Here is a 20897-nt window from a genome sequence, read left to right on the forward strand (position 1 = left end):
GTTATTCTATTGGAATAATAATGTGTCTGTTATCATTTTTCCATTACAAAAGTGTAATTACAGTACCATGGTAACATCCTAAAAATCCATTTACTCTCTCCCTCATTCGAAATCCAGAATCTATGAATTCGCAAATATTTTAAAAGTTTAACTGCTGCCCTAGACTTACAGTAACTGTAAAGCCCATCCTCAGTGTATGTGCACTGGAGGATTCAAATTTCCACATCACAATTGGCTCCAAACTAGTTGCGATGTCACAAATCCAGCCCATCTCTGAAAATCAGATTGTAAGTGAGCACAGAGAAACCCTCCACTTTAAGCAGATGTATGTGAAAAGAGACTTCTAGTTTAAAACTCTGCACATACATGATTCAGCAGTGAACATCCAAATGTAGGAAGAACAAAAAGCATATTTTTGAGTCAGTGTGAATTTTAATATTTCTGCAGGGTTCTTGCACTGCATTTAATTTTCTAGTCAGAGCATTTGTTTTAGTAGATGTGCAAAATGTGAAATGAAAAAACAAAACAAAACATTTACAGTAGAATTAAACTTCTTTATTATAAGATCTTTTTTTAAAAATGTCATTCTTACATCTGATCACACCCCAAATAAATACATCACATAATAATGATACAAAAATACACTATGTTGGCTGGGAAAATGTTCACAGATTTGAGGCGCTTGGACATTAAAACATTACCTTAAACATGTTCACATCATACAGAGAGTGAGCTTAGACTGCTGGCTGAGTTGTCGATCAGTTGCTTGAGATTCATGTGGATCAACGACGTTTCCTTAGTTGCCAAACCAAAGGAGGGATCCAAGTGAGTGAGACTCATTCCACAAACTGTCACCGATTAAAAACCAGCTCCTCTTTGCCTCCAGTAACAGCTCAAACAGCGCTGTGCCAAATCCAGGCATCCTTTCTCCTCAGTTAGCTGGTTCTCCACAGCACTGAGCTTTGAAGCGCACTGTTCCCAAGGAAGGTGCAAATAACCACAAAAGACTTCCTGCTTGACGACCTTGCTCAGTTGTCATTTGGTGTACCAGGGCAGCTGCTCATGTCTTTCCTCAGCTGGAGAGACACACAGCTGAGCCAGCTGCGACTGGTGGGCATCTCCCCGACAATCTCCCATGCGTCAGTCTCATCACAGTACCTCTCAATAGTGTCATGATACCTGCATTCAAGGAGTGATCAGCATTAACCACTTGCAAATTTAAACAGTAATATCAAATAGCAGTGTCATTTTTAATCCAGAAAATAAAGCTTTGATTGCGTTTGTTCTTCTGTTTTTAATCTAATGCCTCTTTTCAACCAAATAGTTCTGGGTACTAAGGAGCCACAAGGAACAAATAAATCAGATGTTCCCTTTTTATACGCCTAGCTATATTCCCACTGTATCTGGGTATTAGGAGTTTTTGTATGATTTTATTCAGACTAATTTGCTGTGTGTGAATGTAGCTGTCCAAAAGTTGTAGCAGTCACAGATTTGTGTTTGACCACTTAGCAAACTTCAGCACTGCAAACTCTGCCTAAATAGTTCCTGCACTGTCAGAAAGTACAATGCTAGAGCAGGGACTGAGACCTTAAAGTGTAAGGGGCCATGAACTATTGTACGATAGTGGAAGCTAATTAAATCCTGGTTACCCAGTTCCTACAAGGTTCCTGCAGGGGATTACACGCGTATTATGTGCACAAGCACCTTCTGTACATTTTACTTATTTAACTAACCTGTCCCAGCCCTCTTCTCCTCCCAGAACATAGATTTTTCCATCCACCACAGCAACACCAGGCCGGTAGCGTCGTTCTTTCATAGGGGCGCACATGGTCCATTTGTTGGTTTTTGGATTGTAACACTCCACCTTATCTGTGTTTTCTGTCGAGGCATGCCACCCGCCTACAAGAAATAAATACAAAACAGTCAATGTGATCATCATTTTTTTGTTGTTTGATCATTGATTAGCGTGTCTGAATCAGAAAACGTTTAAGCTGTGGACACAGTACCTATTACATAGAGCTTTCCTTTGAGTGTACATGCTGCTGAACCAGAGCGGGCGATCTGCATCGGGGAAACCTCTGTCCATGCAGAGGTCTTGGGGTTGTATACTTGTGCAAGGTCTGTGCCATCACCATCCTCTAGAACTGCACCACCTACCAGGACACGCAGAGAAAAAAATCAATCATCTGCCAACAAGAAAGCAGCAAACTAAACCTTTACAAAACAGTCACTATTGGTAAAACAAAAAAAGCATAACCTCAACATGACGTGTGTTTCGTACCAGTAACATAAAGCAGTCCGTCCAGGGCCACCACTGCAGGACTGGTGACAGCCATCTTGACAGACTCAGTGAACTGCCAGGAGTTGGTGTGGGGGTTGTAGCACTCCACTGAATCCAGACGAGAGCGTCCTTCCCAACCTCCCACAGCAAACACAAAACCGTCCAGCATCACCAGGCCTGTGAGGAGAGAGGTGAGTCACTGATGATCACTTTACGTTATCATTTTGGATACAATGTTCAATAGCCCTTTCCCACTGCAGGAAACAAATCCTGCTTTTGTTTCTACTGGACTGTGCCAACTTTTTTTTTGGTTTCCTACCACATATGAAAGAACCAAGAAACGCAAAATAAAAACAGACCCTTTTCAAAGATGACATTTCGACTAGTCAAAGCAGGAGAAGCACAGGTGTAAATGACATAACAATGGCTCCATTACATTAATTGTCCCAGTGAACAAGTGAGTGGAACAGGCTAACCTAAGTTGAATGCAGCCATCATTAATGTAATTGCACCTGTGGTTTTTCTGCTCTGAAAAGTCAAAACAGCTGCTGTGAAAAGCATCTATGGAGGGGCCTTCATTAGCATTTGGGAGAAAAAAAGGGCCATTGAGAAGAAGGTCAAATCAGCATTTAAAAAATGTTCAGCATTTGGCAGAGGTTAATATACATCACAAAGCCAAACACTGCAAGAAAACCTGATGAAAGGATGAAAAAAAGATAACCGAAAAAGATTTCAATGGCTGCAGTGTCACAAATGAATTACCAAGTGGTTTGAGCCACTGTCTGCAAAACTACAATTGATGCCTGTTGCATTACTGCTTACTTAATCTGCCAGCATGAAAAAAATATTTTTTGACGCAATAGTTGGTCCTGCCCCTTTTTTTTTCTCTCTTTTATTAAATCTACTGGAGGAGATCATGTTTTTGTGCACATTAATGATTATATGCTCAAGGACTTTTCATGGTTGCAGTGATTCACAATTGTAGAAAAACCCATTTTATAATGCATTGTATACTGTCATTGACTGCTGATTCCTTATTCCTCTTAACTGGCGTTTCTGGCAATCAGCTAGGCTAAAAATACATCTGTTGCAGGCAAAATTGTGGTTTTTGTCATGGCTCAAAAATCTGGTCTTATCTTGAGCTGGAGCATCTGCAGATTATTTTCCATATGTTACAATCCACTAAAGTGAAGCGTGATATGAGATTAATAAATCACTGTTTTTATTAGCTTCACTGCCATCTTGTCTGTAAGGAAGCCAAGAGGGACAACTGAGTGAATTTCAAATCTTCTTTGTTTGGGGAGAGGGAAGTAGGAATTGTTTTTTTTTGTGTGTGTGATGTGTTCAAACAAAATGTTCTAAATAAATAATGTTTCAATTCAGAAGTTCAGACTTATCCTATTTATTGTTACCTTATAAAGTTCATAACCCCTACTGAGTCATCATGTGTTGGTGTGTGGTTCACTCGAGTCTTTGTTCATCCTGCAGGTGGACTGTTAGTGTAACTAAGAACTACCGAGGGCCTCGGGGTGTTCTCAGGTTATTTGAGCCTGGCTGCAGTGCATCTCTCTTCTTTCTCTGGCACTCTCCTGCTGCTGCAGCTGCTCTGACTCCCCCACAGAGGCATTTTAGATTTGTCATGTTGCACATTACACTACTTATTAAACTGACATCCACACCCCATATTTTAAATATTAAGTTAATTTGTTTAATTTTATTTGATACATTATCTTTTGTTAACCAACATGGTGTGTCTCTTTATTGCTGCAACATGAGCCAGGTCATAACAAATGGGGGCTTGTCCATTGGGGTTAGTTTGTCAACAAGTTTATTTGGTGCCTCAGGTAGCAGTTGGGCGCATGGTGTGATTGCGCAGCTGATAAGGCGATCCAGTCCAGCTGCGTACTGTTTTTTTGGGCTGTGTGTTTTGTGGCCAGGGCTGGTTTGGTTTTTGGCTTAGCTCTGGATTTTGGGAGATACACCATATGTTCTTTGGAATCCTTGGTGCCTGACCTGATATCAGATTGCTGCTCAGAAGTAAGTTATCTGTTAGCATTAAGACTGATTAAAAACCCCCCTAAAAAAACAGCTATAAATGAGCTAAATTATGTACTTCATGGACACGTATCAAGACGCAGGTAGATGTGCTATTATTGGAATGACTGATGAATGTATGTAGGACATTGTATACTTTATTAAAACGTCCCTGAGACAGCCTTACCCAACTCAGAGCGAGCCACATTCATAGGAGCCATCTCCATCCACGAGTCCAAGCAGGGGTCATAGCGCCACATCTCCCTGCTGGCTGAGCCGTCAGGAAACTCCCCTCCTGCCAAATACAGAGTGGAGTCTACAGACAGAGGAGAAGAAAGAAACATGTTATTTTTCATGTGCACAACATCTACGTTTGAATTTTAATCTAAATGAAGCCGACCGCGTACACTCGCCTGATACTACCAGCCCGTGCTTGCTCACAGCAAAGGGCAGGCACGCCAAATTCTTCCACTTGTTGGTTACAGGATCGAAGCTCTCAACACTGCGCAGCACCACCTTGTCATCCTCCCCGCCAACTGTCACTATCACTTCAGCCGTTCCTGTTGCCATGGCAACAGGAGCAGAGAAATAAAGAGGAGTGAGCTGAGGGATGTTGGTCTTTGAATAAATGGTAATTAAAAAAAATTACTCTGTAAGAGAATGAAGGCAGAAACCAGGTCTCAATGCTTTTAATAACCCCTAATAGTGAGTGGGTTTTTAAAAAAGGGAAAGGCACAAGTGTATACCTATCTGAGTAAAGGAAATAAAATGAGTTGAAGCATATTTCTTACATGCACCTAAATATAAACGTTTTAAGTGCTAACCTTAGTGAGGAAAGCCAAATCCAAGTATTATCTACCTCCTTATAAAATAACTTTTCCTCAGTTCCCACTCAGGTCAATGACTATTTATCATCTGACCACAAAGAGATCAGTTTAGCTTTTACTAAATATGTTGTAGCAGCTGGTCACCTTTTGAGGATATGGGATTAGATCCCTCTCCAACTGACAACTGTGTATTCTCAGTTTCCCGCAGCCTGTTTATCCTAGACTTATGACTGAGAGTCATAGAATATAAATATATCAGCATCGGACTGAGGAAAAATATGTGCTGACTCAGGCAAAAGGTCAGTTATTTCTACAGTAATAAAACCATTTCTTCCCATGTTTGGTAGAAAGAGTTGTTGAGGCAGTTTGGATCTCAAGCCTGCCAACCTCTGCCTGCAATTGTTTTACACAACTGTATCTTATTTTACTCATCAAATTGTCTACCCTAATTGGAAAGTTTGAGTTTTTACATAATTGTATTTTACATTTTATTTACCTTCCCTAATAGGAACATTGTAATGTTGTTGTTTTTTTTAAATGGCCTTTTCTCTATACATCTTTGTTGTTGTTTTTCCTTTTCTTTGCTTTTGTAATTGACTCATTGTCATTTATTTACACTCAAAAGATTTGAAGTATAAATAAAGGTTAAATGACTGAATTGATAAAATGGCTCTTATTTATAATGTCAGTGCATGTCTAGATGTGAGTGGGTTTACCTGTGGACCTCCGTGGCCGTGCCCTAGGGCAGTAGAGCTCTCCACGGCGGTCCTTTAGCAGCAGGTAGTCCTTGGCCTCAGAGATGAGCCTCTGGCAGCCCTGGTTCTCCTTCACCACATCCTGAGACTCAATCACATCGTGGAGGTAGTATGGGCTGATGAGAGGCAGGCGGATATGCTCAAGGACCTTCAGGGTGCACATGAGGGGAGTCATCTGATTAACTGGACTGAACTGTCACTCTACAGTGTTAGAGTTAGAAATAAGTGTTAAAAATAAGCTTGGGAGATTTACAAGTCCTTTGGCCCTAGCCAATGGTATCCATGTCACAAAAAAGCTTCAGTTTGATTTGAGACATCATCTTTTCTCCTTCAAAGTTATAGGGCTCAGTGAGTATATGATTTGGTATATTTCTACTATAATTTTGTTCATTTTCCTCTACAACAGCTGCACAACATGTACTTACTGCAGACTGAAATAATCCTACATTGAAATTAGTAAGGTAATTGTAAAATATCTGAGAGCAGAATAGCTTGAAGAAAACAGAACTTGCATCACAGATTTCCTTATAATATTTAGTGCTAAAATATTCAGACTTCATCTCCAACATGAGCAAAATTATTTTCACCTACAACAGAACTTTAGATTTAAGATAAAAGTGCAAAACACCACAGAAATGAGAAAAGGGGAAAAATGAATACCACTATTGACATATCCTACATGCCAATAGTGGTAATCCTTCACTTATTAATGTCTTACGCATGCTGTATTCATTTTAATCTGACCTTTTCAAAGCTCTGTTTGCGAGAAAGGCATTTACTCAGCCATGATATGGCAGCTTCAAACACCAACTCCTCTTTGGGCACGTTGAGATGGTCGCTGGCAAGGATTTCTGTCAGTTTGTCCACACACAGGGACAGAAACTCCTCCTGAAGGAAAGGACATTGGAAAAGTGAGAACATGATTCATTTAAAAAGGGGAATATAGAGCTAGAAAAGAGCAAATAGGTCCCCTTTAATAAGCTCAACCTACTCAACCTGCTTACTAAACACCTCCAGTCCATGGAAGACAATCACGTGCAGGCCTTGGTTCGACTGCTGACAGGCAGAGTAGATAATCTTTGCTAAGCCCCTTTCACACATGAAAACAACAACACTGCCAGGTTCAATTATCCTGGTAGGGAGGTGCTGGTGGCATGAGTGAAGGCGGTTTTGTATGAACTTGATTATTGTATTTACGCATTAATTTCATTTTCATTGAATAATTGAAAAATCTGCCCTTATTCTCTGAACGTTAATGCTTTATTTTATTTAATTGCTCAGTGCTTTGTTTTGTTTTTTCATTTTCATATCAGTATTTCCAGAAATGTTAAAGACAATTTCCTATTAATATTGAATCACAATATAAAAATCCAAATTGCATAACAAAATTACTTATATCATGACAGAGGATTTGACTCATATTGCCTGTTAGGGAGTCTATCAGATCTGTTCAGGACTCAGTATTGGAAGACTACAATAATGGCTCCATCAGCTTCGCACCTGCTGAGACACACTGCTGAAGTGCTCAAGAATGTAGTCCATGCTGCGTTTCTCCAGCACTTTACAAGAATGGGCCTCAGCAAAGCAGTGAATCCCCACACAATTCATTTCATCCATCTGACGCTCCATGAAACGACAGCAGGCCTCTCGGACAGCCATGACGTCCAGCAAGTTGGCTGCTGCCAGCAACGCCTAGACAAGATTCAGATTGATTTTTAGAGCCAGTCAGCTGATGATGGAGAAAGAAAGGTGAGAGTAGAGACTTTACCTGCACATTTGCTTTTGAGATGTAGACCTCTGATGTGTAGGCGTAGCTCACCAACATGCCAACCATCTGAGGTTCAACTCCATTGATGGCAACCCTTTCCTGCTTGGACTCTATCAGGTCAATGGAAAACATTGCCTGTGGAGTTGAAAGTCAGGGACATGACACACGATTTTGAAGCATATAAGCTTGACCACTACTGTGAGGAAACCTGCATTTACCTGAAAGTAAGAGCTAAAGGAGGCGAGCACAATACGATGGCAGGGGAACTCCTGTCCTCCACAGCACAGAGTCACATCACAGAAGGCGTTGTTGAGCCGCAGGCTATTGAGGCCCTGCAGGACAGTGTTGGGATGCCTGGGCTCCGCAAACAGGTAGTCCTCGCTGCTCAGAGGAGCTGGAGCAGCTGGAGCAGCAACAGCAGAAGCAACGGTGCCTGAGTCTTGAGGAACCGGGAAGGTGGCACTCAGAGTGGACGGCAACGGTAAACCAGCGTTGACTCCAATAATTTCAGCCATTTCTAACTTTTCTAGGCAAGCCTGCGAGGTTGGTGGAGGCATAACAGACAAGATAGTGAGGACCCTTTGACGTCAAATGTTCACATCAGCTTTTAGCGACCAATGCTGCACTGGCAAGTCGAATAATCAGCTAGATATGTCACTACGGCACTCATTTAAGAGGTAAAGTTGTAATAGAGTCGCTGAAGAAGCAACAAGGCAGAGAGACGAGCTGAGATTGTCTATTGAGTGAGCTAACTAGCTTACTAATGAGGCTTAGCAGCGTCGGGAGTTGGAGGCGGAGATAACCAATATGGACCCGCTTCATGAGAATACTTACAGTGTACACACAGGCGATATTAAACGCTCAGCAGCTGCAACAGTGAAACATATTACCTGACAGACATAATCGTGACTAACAGAGAAGGTTTACTCCCCTACACAGAGAGCAGTGGTATATACCGCCTCTCATCAGGAGCTCCTCCCACCGCTGCAGCACAGATGAAGAGAGTTCACCTCTGGGTACTTCCGGCTTCGTTTCACCTCAGCAGCTTCTGCATTCGCTCCAGCATCGTTGTTTCTCTTTGGTGAAGTTAATATTGATGTTATTATTTGGGTTAAAGGGTTTGGGGTTTCCAAGTCCGTCTTAAAACAACAATAAGGTGCTCATAAAATGATTAAAGTCATTTTTTACCATAGTCATTCCTTCTGTTCATACTGGCGTGAACACTTGTAATGTAAGTGATGAGGACCAAAATCCACAAGCCTCCTTCTGTGCGAAAATGTATTTAAAATGAAGATTCAGCTGTCCAAATTAGACATATTAAGTGGATATCTTTTTAGTGCCAAGGCCCCTTTTTTGTAACTATACTTCCACTGTAACAGGGAAACACTGTCTGAGGAAACAAAAAGAGGGGATTTTTATGCTAAAAAGTCTCTAAATGTGGCAGATATCCACTTGATGTGACTAACTCTGACTACTGATGCTTCAATTATTGACTCACTTTATACGATGACTCCTTAAACTGAACTAAATCTGCTAAACCTATGGTTGGATTACTAACAAACTGTAAGCATGTCACTGACATAACTTGATAAAGTTAATGTTGTTTGATTGAGATCAAAATGATACTTTTCACCGTTATCATTTTTATTGCTTATATAAAAAAATATTTATCAAATTCAATTCAAATCAGTTAACACATTATGTTTTCTTATCCGTGCAGTATTTTCACCCCCTAAAATGTCACCAAGGGGTGAAAATCTTTCTTTCAGGTGAACTGTTTTGACATCTCTTATCAACCATTCAACTCTCTAAAATGTTATTGTTCATGTTGTGAAGACCAGCCTTTTCTCTCCAAATCGGAATGACCCTGTATGAACAGTACATGCACACATCTTAGCTTTTGAGAATATCACATAGGAAACATTACTTTGCACATATACTTTATTTATTTAGCAATTGTGTTGTCAGCAGTCAAATAATTTTTTTTTTTTTTTTAAAAACATACAACAGCAAAACCAAACCAGCCACTGGCCCTGTGATCTCCTCTATGGTTAGAAACAAACACAATTTATATTCAAAAACAGCAGGTTTGCCTATACAGTGATGTGGATTTAAAATCAAGTAGCTGGATGTATGTCTGCTCTTTTTATTTTCTCTAAATCATACAATTCTTGTATTTTTAAGTTGTCACAGGCTTTTTTGTTCATGCTTGAACCTGACATTCCTGTCTTTGTTCCTGTTTGTTAGTGGCTATAATCTGGATAATAGTGTATAAACAGAACATTGCACACTGTTATATGTGTAAAGCTAAACTGATCACTTTAAAGAGCCAGCTGATATAGTGCTGAATCATCTTTGTTTTATACAGAAAATCAAACTGTTGACTCTCTTTCCAATAGACACATTCATCTGAAGTGTTAAACAGGATTATATATCGCTGCTAATCTTCTCATTAGATCACAGAAAGCTGTCCTTCATGATGCCAGGATCCTCCAGTGCATTCTTTCTGCGTGCAGCAGCCTCCAGGATCTTCTTCCTGGGTCCCAGCTGGATGCGAATGCCTTTCAGATCTTCATCAGAGCAAAGCATGAGTGCCTCCAGGTCCAGGTGCTCTCTGCTAAACATTAGAGCAAATTGTGGCAAGGAGATGGAAGACAAGAATGCATCCAAAGGTGAGGTATCCTCATCTTCATCATCATCAAGACCCAGATCTTCTTGCTCCCAGGGGACGTCATCATCACCAGCTTCCTCAAAGCCAGCTGCGTCTTCATCTCCCTCGAACAAATCATTCTTAACAATGTAGCCAAGACTTTCATTGGTCCCACTGGGCATATCCTCTGACTCCAGCCCCATCTTGTGCATGAAAATCAGACCTCCAAGACCAGGTCGGTTAAAGAGGGAGTGTTTGACTTGGTCTTGTTCTTCACCATCTTCATCATAATCTTCGAAGCCTGCCGTTCCATCGTCGTTTTCCATGTTCTCATCCTGCTCACTGAAGACCTCCAAAAACTCTGGTTTCTCAGAAGATCCATTCTCCTGCTTGCCGAAAATGACATTCCCATCTCCTGTTGATCGCTGCAGTGTGCCTTTATTCTTCCCAAGTTTCCTCTGGAGTGTGCCTTTAACCTTTGATGTAAGGGAGCCAGATTTGTCAGCCGCAATAAGTTTGGAGAACTGCTCATTGATGCCTGACATGGTGCCACCGCTCGAGGTCACAGATGCCATGCTTGCTTCTGACACGGATCCAGTGCTGCCAGCTCCACGGTACATTTTATCCATCTTGCTCTGGTGTTTCTTCTTCACCTTCTCACAGTGTTTCACACGTTTTTCTGCCTCTTTGGTGGCCATCTTCTTTAGGTTGGTGACCTTCTTGGGGTTTTTGTTGGTCTGCTGTGAGGCAGCAGAATCCAGGACCTGTACACATTCCATGTGGTCACGTGACGCAGCAACATCCATAGCGGTGTGGAACTCGTTGTCCAATGCGAAAAGGTTGGCGTCGAAGCGGACCAGAAAGCTGATGATGTGCTTGTGGCCATTGGCTGCAGCATGGTGCAACGGTGTGTTCCCCCAGATGTCACTCTTGTTTGGATCTCCTCTGTGTAACACAAAAGAAAAATTGGATTGAAAGTTATTCAATGCATTTTTTTATTTTTTATTTTGGTACTCTCTAACCAAAACCTACATAAATAAAAACTTCATTAACAGAAAATCTATGTAAAGATTGAAGTAAAGGAAAACATTCAAAAGAAAAAATCTTTAAAAAGTGAAAGACCCGTGAAGATAAGAAGGAAAAAGAGATCTAGTTGTAGTTTGTTTCCTTCAGACTGCTGTTTATTTGCACCTTTATAATTGTGTTTGGCCAGTGCTAACTTCATGATAACTCAGCTTGCAGGCTAAATGCAGTAATTTAAAAATTAGCAGTCCTTTTGGGCTATAAATGAAAATATCACATAATAATATCAAACATGGTGGAAGATAATTGGTAAACTATTAAGATGTAAAGTCCTCCAGTGCTGGGCATCATATCACAGCAATAAAACTATGACTCAAACAGCATGTCATAAACCCCAGGTCATGCTGGTAATGACCAAAGCAGAAAAAAAAGTAATTTCCGGCCACGTAGGTGCCCCACCTCCCGCCTCCCGCCTCCAAACACCTTCTCTGGACCTCAGAGGGGAAATATTTGTCAGTGAAGATGTCGTGCTAGATCGCAGCCTGTCTTTTGTTGTGTTGAATGAGGGATGGAGAAGGGGGAGAGGGATAGATGAAGGGCTCTTTTGTTTCTCTGGATGGATTTGGTTGATTAAACATTTGGCTCAGCTCATGGGAGACAGTATAAGCCTGAACAGTGGTTTTAGCACATGTGAACACCATTTGTTGTTGAAGCCCAGACAAAGTCCTAAATTACTGATTCACAATATAAGACACAGTATAAAAAACATTTTGAAGCTTTAGAAATTCATTGTACGGTTAACCTTTGCTATGTGAATGCTATTTATATTTCTATTGTCGTTTTTCTTTCTTTTTAGGTTATTATAGATACAATATAGTAGAAATTGTATCAGTATAAATATTTCTGAGTGTTATTCTGTGTATTTTTTAGGCTATGAGAGATTAATCACAGGTGATAAGAGAAGAGTGCTCACCCTCTGCTGCATATGAGCTGAAGAGCATCGATATGTCCGTGAAAAGCAGCCAATAAGGTGGGAGTCATGCCATCCTCGTCCGGATTGTTCAGGTCCATCCTTGTGGCCTCCTTCAAGAGGTCCAAGTAACCATCAATCGCTGCTTTGTGGTACCTAGACATCTTCTACCTCTGCCGTTGTGAAAACAACAAAAAAGAGGAAGCAAATTTGGCACTTTTTGGCACTTTTCCCCCCACTCTCTCCCGTCACATGCACAGTGGACACTGAGCGAACAAAATGAGCACTGATCGTCAGCAGCTCAAAGCCATAAAACAAAAGCAAAGTCCAGTTCACTGTTGCCTGCTTGTAATAAATACCATTGCTGCACTTCTCCACCCATCACCCAGCAGTTATTAGCTCAATGTTTAGGCATAATGTATAAAGATTTTCCCAGGTACACATATACAGACGCCTATTTTACTTTATATGAGTTTCCATTTTCTGCCACTTTTTCTACCACTTCATATCTGATGAAAATATTTTACTTTCTCCACTACATTTAATTGACAGCCATACTTCAGAGACTACATAAGCTTTATTTATACACACAGAACATAAGTATCTTATAAAATGTGACCTGCAGAAATATCCACAGCAGTTCAACTCAGGTTCACCTAGAGCTACAACATGAAAATGCTATTTACATATTACATCAATAATTGACTACTACACATAATAATATAAATTAAATTAATTTTAATTCTTAAGTTGTATATTGTATATTTTCCTGATCATACTAAAGTCACATTTTGAATAAAGGATTTTTACGTTGTGGTTTTACTATTTTTAACAAAGACTCTGAATACCATCACTAGAGAATCATATTCATTGGTTTTTCAATGACAAATAATCATTTTGGAGCTTTCTCCATGCTCTTCAACACAAATAATACTGAACTAAAGTTTACAAGGTAGAAAAGTTTTTAAAAGGGTCATTTTGCTGAGTTTGCTTGAGTTCAAGTGAGTGAGTTGACATGGACTCAAAATGCAGCAATGACGTTGAAAGATCTTGTATCTCCGTTTATCTGTAAAAATGTGAATATCATCAGCAAATTTGTTAATTTCACATTTTTTGCTTGTATGTATGATTTGTTTTGGGTGGGTAGGGTAGGATGATTTGGTGTTTGATAAACTTGGATGTAAAAACAAAACAATTAAAGTAGATATGTGGAAAACAGGAAAAGCATGCAGAAGTTCATATTTGTGCAAAGGATTTCCTATCTATTTTAATACAATAAGTATGTGTCTGTGTGTGTCTTTTTTAGTGTAATTTAGGTTATTATCATTATTAAAATCCTGCTCCACTAAAAAAATATGCTTTTATTGTTATGTTAATTGAATTTTTTTGCTTAACTGTGCAAAATGATGTGGCTATGTGCAGAGTTTGACACTTGAAGTCTGTTTTCACATTAATCTGCTGAAGAGTTTCCTCTGCTCAGTGAATATCGGACCTACAAGCAGAATTTGTCACATCACAACTAGTTTGGAACCAATCGCGGTGTTATATTCAACTTATGCAAGTATGATGTTGAAACTTGAAGCCTCCGGTGCACAAAAACTGAGAATGGACTTAACAGTGAAATAGGATTTTTAAATAATATGTAATTTGCATATATATGAATTGTGGAATTATAAATAGGGGAGAGAGAGATGTAATTTTAAGGATTTAAACAAGATAATTGTTTGTTTGTTTGTTTGTTTGTTTGTTTGTTTGTTTGTTTGTTTGTTTGATTGATTGTTTTGGTGGAAAAACCACCTCAGACACAAATTATAACTATAAGTTATTATAAATAAATTATTTTATATACATTTTAAAGGAGGGGATTTCTAATTAATTATTTCCTTGAGTCAGGATACACACTTAATACCAATCAGTGGCGGTAATGCATCGTTTTGTTGTTTGTCAACCAACAAAAAACATCCCAAAGAAGAAGCTCTCACCCAATGGGAGTAATCTCTTTCTTTGTCCTAGGATGGCGAAGATATGACCCGCCCTACTCTTCCTAGTCTCTGATTGGCTTACTCTGATACACTTGCTCTAATTCAGACCAATTGCACTCCTAATGTCAAACCTAACCAACCCAAACAACGATGGCAATGAGAACTAGCCAATCAGAGGCAGAGGAGGGCGGGTCATGACCTCGCCATCCTACGAAAATAAATTTGGCCGACTGGGAGGCGGAAACATTTAGCCGACAGTTTCCTCACGACACTACTCTCAGTTTCTGGTTGTCTTGTGTGTTGAAAACCTTTTGATGGAGTCGTAGCCGCGAGTGTTTAACTCTCCAACCAGTTCCACAGCAAGAAAAACAAGACAGACTGCAGTTTTGTCTCGTTTCACTCCTCAGTCAGATACTTTCTTTCCCCTCGGTGTTTTACTCTTTCTGGTCCTGACAGGGAGCGAGGCTGTAGAGATGTCCGACAACGGCGGCTCGACTGTCGGCCTTCTGTCTTACGAGACGCTGGTTCATGCTGTGGCTGGTGCAATGGTGAGCAGATATAGAAGTGCTATAAGACGAGCTGTCATGACTTGTATTAAGTATTGTAGGCGTCTATGGTGTTGTCCTTGTTTTAATTGAAGAAGGAGCCTGAGACATATGTGGTTTTGTCAATTGAAGTTATTAATAACTTAATTATTCGTTGTTTTTAGGGGAGTGTGACTGCAATGACAGTCTTCTTTCCTTTGGACACAGCCAAAAGCAGACTGCAGGGTGAGTTAGAGGACCTGTCTTGGATTTTCTCCAGTTTGAAGTAACTTTAAATTCATCACAAAATGTGTGAAGAAGTAGTCAAGCTTTGCAGTAGCCTACCATGAAGTTGGGGGACTTGCATTAAATATGAAATACCATTCTTGGTTTAAAAAAATAATAATTAAACCCTGTATCCTACTATTCACATTTTCATTGCATCGTTCTTGTCTGGTAAACACCCTTGTTATTTGAACTCCATGCCCCCACTTTATAACTCAGAGTTTCTGATAAAACGTTAAAAGTCTTAAGGCCAAGCCGAGATAACCCTGATTACATCGACAGGGTCGTTTGTTCACCCTTTAGAAAGCGCCCTCCAGAGCTGAGGACATCATGCAACAGTTTTTACAGAATCCATATTACTTCTCCTCTACTCCATAAACTCATTCTGTGTTTGTTTGTTTTTCCCCCAGTGGATGAAAATCGAAAGTCAAAATCCACCCCCATCATCCTGGCTGAGATAGCACAGGAAGAGGGTCTGTAAGTATAGTTTTGTGGTGTGCTAATCACAAAACCGGCTGGGTTAAATTATACCGAGGTATTGTTTGTTTTTAGAGAAGAAATTTTTAATCAACAAATATTTGGAACATTTCAAAGTAATTTCACAGTCAAGTGGGACTATCTGATGCTTTTAGTCAAATAAAAAAACACTTTTGAATGTGTTAACTTCAGTTTCAGGAAATTGTAATGGCATTTCTCAAGAATAATTGATGAACTGAAAATGCTCAGCAGATTAACTAATACTGAAAATAGCTGTTAATAACTGTTTGTTGCAGCCCTGCTTGTTTTGTCGTTAAATCCAATCCCCTCAGTTTGATTTGACGACTTTGCTGTGGCGGCAAAACTGTTGTCACCCACTACTTCATCAAAATATAATTTTCATTTGTAATTCCATCAGAGATTTATGATCAATAAAAGCTATCTTGACAATTAGCAGCTGACTCCTGTTAAGGCTGATGTGGACGAATAACTGAACACTGTTCCTCCAGGCAGTCTTTGTACAGAGGCTGGTTTCCAGTCATCTCCAGCCTCTGCTGCTCCAACTTCGTCTACTTCTACACCTTCAACACGCTGAAGAAGCTGACAGCATCTAGCCCACACGAGTCCAGGCTTGGCAAAGACCTGCTCATGGGAATCATATCAGGTGACCACACATTCAATAAAACTAATTATGATTAATGACTTGATAGTGACCGTCAAGGTTTAAAGGTTTTGACTGAAGGGCATAAGAATGAAAGTTGCAATCTATGTGTTGTTCATGTAGGGGCAGTGAACGTGATCCTGACCACTCCCATGTGGGTGGTCAACACTCGACTGAAGATGCAGGGGGTAAAGTTCAGAAACGAAGACCTCCATCAGACCCAGTACAGTGGCATTTTTGGTGTGTGTACATATGTTGCCGTGTTGTAGTTTTGTTGCGTTTTTTGTTGTTGTTGTTTCTGAACGATCGTTAAACCCTGCTGCATTTTGGGTTTCCCCTCTCAGATGCGTTCTCGCAGATCATAGCCAACGAGGGGGTGGGAGCTCTGTGGAGCAGCACTCTGCCTTCCCTCATCCTCGTCCTCAACCCGGCGGTGCAGTTCATGTTCTATGAAGCCATGAAGAGGAGGGCCGGTAAAGGAGGGAAGAGGGTAAGACGACACAAGAAGCACAGTGGTGTTTAGAAGCCGTGCCTTCTTTTTGACCAGATTTACTGATCATTTTTCAAACTGTAGTCCACATATGAATTAGCTTCTGTGTACTTATTAAACGCAAATTAGCTTTGTTTCGTGGTAAGGTGACAACATGCTCAACATCCCAACAGAGAGGAAAAGTAATTGTGTTTATAGCATTTGTTTCACAGAAGATGATATAATAAACATTTCACGTCATCAGAATAATTACAACTGCTTGTCTTAATTGACATTAAATTGTTGGGCAATAAAGTGGTTATAACTCTCACATTATCCAGTCATAGTGTTTTGGTGTGGCTTCAATCTTTGTCCTTTGTCAGATATCCTCAGCAGAGATCTTCCTCATTGGAGCCATTGCCAAGGCCGTTGCTACCACAGCAACTTATCCACTGCAGACTGTTCAGGCGATCCTAAGGGTAAATACCTTGTTATATGTAAATTCACCCTTAATTTTACTTCCAAAGAGGTCTGAAACATTATTTAAAATCATAATATATTTAGTATTGAGTGTTGTAAAGATAGTTTCACTAGTAGATAGCTCACTTTTCCCCTGATATTCAAACTTTTGTGAAAGAAAATCACACAATTTTAGATCTCCTCTGCATAAATACTCAATTATTTGAGAGTGGACCATTTGTATTTTTCTGTTATTTGGTAAGAAGATGGTGTTTTCCTGGGAACCTCAGAAGCTAAATAGGAAACCCTAATGAAGCCTTCTGTAATAACAGTTTGCTGTTGAACATGTAGATGTTAGTGTGGGGCAGTATATCTTTGAGATCTCATAATAATGTCAATTCTTTAATGGCATTCACAATAAGTAAGTGATCGTTAATTCTATGCTTTCCCATCAGTTTGGGCAGCACAAAGGTGATGGCAAGGGCGGTGTGATGGGAAGCCTCTCAAACATTTTCTCCCTGCTCATGGACAGAATCAGGTGAGTGCTGTTTCTGAGATACATACAACCACATTCACTTGACTGTTGCCGACTCATTTTACATGACTAACAAAGCTATTTAAAAAAAAAAAAAAAAAAAAAAATCCGAGTTGGCCAGTCGACAACGTAAACATTTAATTGCTTTGAAGTGTCCAGTGAAAACATAGTGAGTTGGTTTTTTTTGGGGTTACATATTTTATCAGAAATGATAATATACTAACTAACCAAACAATTTGCATGTGTGATTCACTCAGATGTTACACAACTCAGAAGGATAAAATTAAGGAAGTGCTGCTTTACTGCCCATTTTGAATTCTAATCTTATACTCAATATGTGGGTGCATGATTGGGGGTGTATTTCCAGGTGTGAATCAGAAGTCCAGGTGCAGATTTTTTGATTCCCAGTCCATCCCTGGATGTTAAGATAGCTGGTCATTAACTCACATCTGTCGTCTTTATCACAGGAGGCATGGTGTTTTTGGTTTGTACAAAGGCCTGGAGGCCAAACTGCTACAGACGGTGTTGACAGCTGCCCTCATGTTCGTTGTGTATGAGAAGATCACTGCTGTTACCTTCAAAGTCATGGGTCTGAACAAGAAACTGAAGCAGTGAACATACACCTGCTTGGATACAGCGTGGCGCTAGCACACCAGCGAACCAGGCTGCACATTAACACGGTGTCAGTAGGTATTTTATCGATACCTCTCTAAATAATATGCTAATGACAGGAATCGTTTCAGTCAGTGTTGTAATCAGAGGTGGGATTGGTGCCCTTATGGTTACAGATTCCCACACTCACCCCAAAATATGAACCATAACCAAAGGGGGGTGTAATACTTGGACTATCCTCTCTTTCTTAAACTTTAAGTAGTTACATTTTTGATTTTCTCCTCTGATAAATCTCTTGATGTGGTTCTAAATGAGCTTAAAGGAACTGAATTGTAAATGGTAAGGGAAAGCAAGTTATTGCCACGTAACATATTAGTGATTAGAATGTATTTATCCCTTCATTTTGCAGCTGTATTCATAAATTCCTCTGGTTCGGGTTGTTTTTTTGAACACTGAGCTGAAGTGGCACAAGTTTTACAAAGTTCTGAACGGGTCTGAAGGCAAAATGAGTCTGAAAGTGCTTTAAGATGCATTTTGCTAAGAGAGATTCACAAAAGAGATTCAAAAACAGCTGAAATTTTAAAGCTAGTTGGTAGAAATATCGCCACGTAATTTTTTAAAAACATCTGCTACAAATGATGACAAGTAGGGTACCAACTATATACTTTTCCTCACACACAACGTCTTATGTTTTAACCGTGAAGTTAAGTTTAAGCTCTGCAAGATTGAAATCTCATGAAATGAGAAATGAAATGGTTAAATGGAGTTTTTTTTAATGTTATAGTCAAAATGTTATTTTGACACTCAGATTGACTGTAACGTCATATGTTAAAATGACTTTAATATAAAAGTGTACGAGTACTTAATCTTACATTGAAAATAAGGTATATGTGTACAAATATTGCAGTAAGTGCCTCCAAATGAAACAAAGCAAATACTGTACTATGAACTGATCTGGGTGCTGTGATAACTGATTTGTTAGATTTTTTCAAACTCATGATGCACTGAATTTGCCTGCAGTCCTCATGATTGTATAAGTCAGTATGAACATTTTGTCATGCAGTTTTATTCTATAATTGATGTCAGTGTCCTGTCAGCAGTGTAAAGTAGTCAGGGCTTGCAGTTTTTGTTCGGCAGTGCTCTTTCTGTCTGATTTGTTGAATGGAAATTTCGGCTGCTTTCCTCTTTAAACTGTTTGAAAGTTGATGGAGTTTTGTTGCTGTTAGACTAGTTCAATCTGTTAATGTGTAACTTTAAGGTGTTTTTCTCAGCATTAATTTGAAACTTCATCTATGAGATCAAAGGCTTTTGACTGTTTGTTCCAGTGGTGTAGCCCAGTACGAAGTAGTGGGGAGACTGCCAACATACTGAAAACAACAAATTACATTTGCCAGGTTTGAGTTCCTTCACCATTAAAGTGGACCTGTTATGCTTTTCCTCATTTTTAGTCATATGTGTAATGTACAATGTCGGATTTTCATATTAAATAAGGCCAAAGTGCCAAATAATAAGATACATGTATATAGAAGTAATCCATGTGAGGAAAAACCACTGGCTTCAGACTCCTCTGAATACTCAGTTTCCATCTTTTTTTTTTCTTTCAGCCCGAGCTGATATCGGCTTGTGATGGATTTCTTTATATTGTCATCTGCTCCACATACAGCATGCAAGTTCACTGCTCTGCTCCTCTAACATTATGGCATTGTTCCATAGTTTTTTGGGGTAGTCACGACAAGCCACGATTCTCCATCACACAGCACAGTGGTAACTTAACAACTGTGATACGTGCTGCCCCTCTGTAGTCTTCTTGAAAGCTGGCCAATAAGAACAGAGTGGGCTCATCGGGAGGGGGGCCTTTACGAAACGGGAGCTAAAACTGCCTGTTTGAGTAAAAGGCTGAGCTGATGGACTACATGAAAGGCCAGTATAACAAAGACATTTGAACTGTGAATCATGCAAAGCTACTCTAATGGAGTCCAAAAATGATACAGGGCTGGAAATTAGCATAATAGGTCCACTTTAAGTTTGCTAAATCATGACCTGAATTTGGTTTAAGACCTTTCAGCTGACTCACACCTGCTGAGATTTGGAATATATCCACATATGCTGTAGGTGTAATGTTTCATTTTAAATCTGGTGAAAGGTGTGTGAAACAGTAGAAAGATGACCTTCACAGTATAAGGTGGAGCACGAGGACCAAATAAGATTATGTGAAGGCTAAAGAGCTCAATTCCGATAAATGCATCACTGTTATTTATAAAACAGCAAAGACAAAGATTAAATGTTTGTCTGGTCTACACTGCTAATCTTTCTTCCAATAACCACTTGTCCTATTTCTTGAAATGGATGTGACATTGCTTCAATGTTCTGTCTTAACAGTATACATGAAAAGACTTTGTAACTGCTGATGCAATACTTACTTGAAGTTCAATTTGTTTATTTACACATGTTAGTTTTTTTTAAACATTCAGTCTTTTTAATGTTTTTGTTTAAATATACTACTTGTCTTTTGGGGGGGATTTAAATTATTGTTATAATAAAAAAATAAAGTTTTAGAAATGACATCTGCATCACTCTGTAATTAC

The 20897-nt window shown here is 39.6% G+C and overlaps 3 protein-coding genes across 4 annotated transcripts; 1 reads left to right on the plus strand and 2 right to left on the minus strand.

Annotated features, from left to right (window-relative positions):
• Positions 1 to 446: 446 nt before the first annotated feature.
• si:ch211-256e16.3 (kelch-like protein diablo) lies at positions 447 to 8547 on the minus strand. 2 transcript variants are annotated; one of them, XM_062438797.1, is made up of 12 exons: positions 8500 to 8526; positions 7884 to 8201; positions 7666 to 7800; positions 7398 to 7589; positions 6642 to 6785; positions 5859 to 6045; positions 4729 to 4875; positions 4503 to 4631; positions 2282 to 2458; positions 2007 to 2153; positions 1734 to 1899; positions 447 to 1179 (listed from the first exon to the last, which is right to left on the minus strand). In XM_062438797.1, exons 2-12 carry the CDS (start codon positions 8178 to 8180, stop codon positions 1029 to 1031), a joined length of 1872 nt encoding a protein of 623 aa, XP_062294781.1. In that variant the 5' UTR covers positions 8181 to 8201; positions 8500 to 8526; the 3' UTR covers positions 447 to 1028. The 2 variants fall into 2 exon arrangements, with proteins under 2 accessions (XP_062294781.1, XP_062294780.1); XM_062438796.1 differs by having other exon boundaries at positions 7884 to 8547.
• A 1575-nt stretch (positions 8548 to 10122) lies between these two features.
• Positions 10123 to 12478, minus strand: anks4b (ankyrin repeat and sterile alpha motif domain containing 4B). The gene is made up of 2 exons (XM_062439464.1): positions 12312 to 12478; positions 10123 to 11260 (listed from the first exon to the last, which is right to left on the minus strand). Exons 1-2 carry the CDS (start codon positions 12470 to 12472, stop codon positions 10123 to 10125), a joined length of 1299 nt encoding a protein of 432 aa, XP_062295448.1. The 5' UTR covers positions 12473 to 12478.
• Positions 12479 to 14537: 2059 nt separating this feature from the next.
• On the plus strand, positions 14538 to 20874 carry slc25a17l (solute carrier family 25 member 17-like). Its single transcript, XM_062438533.1, has 9 exons — positions 14538 to 14838; positions 15000 to 15060; positions 15510 to 15576; positions 16086 to 16240; positions 16361 to 16477; positions 16582 to 16727; positions 17090 to 17185; positions 17621 to 17703; positions 18168 to 20874. Exons 1-9 carry the CDS (start codon positions 14764 to 14766, stop codon positions 18313 to 18315), a joined length of 948 nt encoding a protein of 315 aa, XP_062294517.1. The 5' UTR covers positions 14538 to 14763; the 3' UTR covers positions 18316 to 20874.
• The last annotated feature ends 23 nt before the right edge of the window (positions 20875 to 20897 follow it).

This window comes from Scomber scombrus, chromosome 18 (genome assembly GCF_963691925.1).
Source record: "Scomber scombrus chromosome 18, fScoSco1.1, whole genome shotgun sequence".
In the NCBI taxonomy this organism is placed as follows: domain Eukaryota; kingdom Metazoa; phylum Chordata; class Actinopteri; order Scombriformes; family Scombridae; genus Scomber; species Scomber scombrus.

Bases quoted from the DNA above. Each gene is read 5' to 3' on its own strand.
- anks4b (XM_062439464.1), bottom strand. From the start codon at position 12,472: ATGTCTAGGTACCACAAAGCAGCGATTGATGGTTACTTGGACCTCTTG. The intron at 11,261-12,311 runs GTGAGCACTCTT...TGTGTTACACAG, and splicing joins CAGCTCATATGCAGCAGAGG to AGGAGATCCAAACAAGAGTG.
- slc25a17l (XM_062438533.1), top strand. From the start codon at position 14,764: ATGTCCGACAACGGCGGCTCGACTGTCGGCCTTCTGTCTTACGAGACG. The intron at 15,577-16,085 runs GTAAGTATAGTT...CTGTTCCTCCAG, and splicing joins ATAGCACAGGAAGAGGGTCT to GCAGTCTTTGTACAGAGGCT. The intron at 16,728-17,089 runs GTAAGACGACAC...GTCCTTTGTCAG, and splicing joins CCGGTAAAGGAGGGAAGAGG to ATATCCTCAGCAGAGATCTT.
- si:ch211-256e16.3 (XM_062438796.1), bottom strand. From the start codon at position 8,222: ATGCCTCCACCAACCTCGCAGGCTTGCCTAGAAAAGTTAGAAATGGCT. The intron at 7,801-7,883 runs GTAAATGCAGGT...TCAACTCCACAG, and splicing joins CCTTTAGCTCTTACTTTCAG to GCAATGTTTTCCATTGACCT. The intron at 1,180-1,733 runs GTTAGTTAAATA...CCTTGAATGCAG, and splicing joins GGAGAAGAGGGCTGGGACAG to GTATCATGACACTATTGAGA.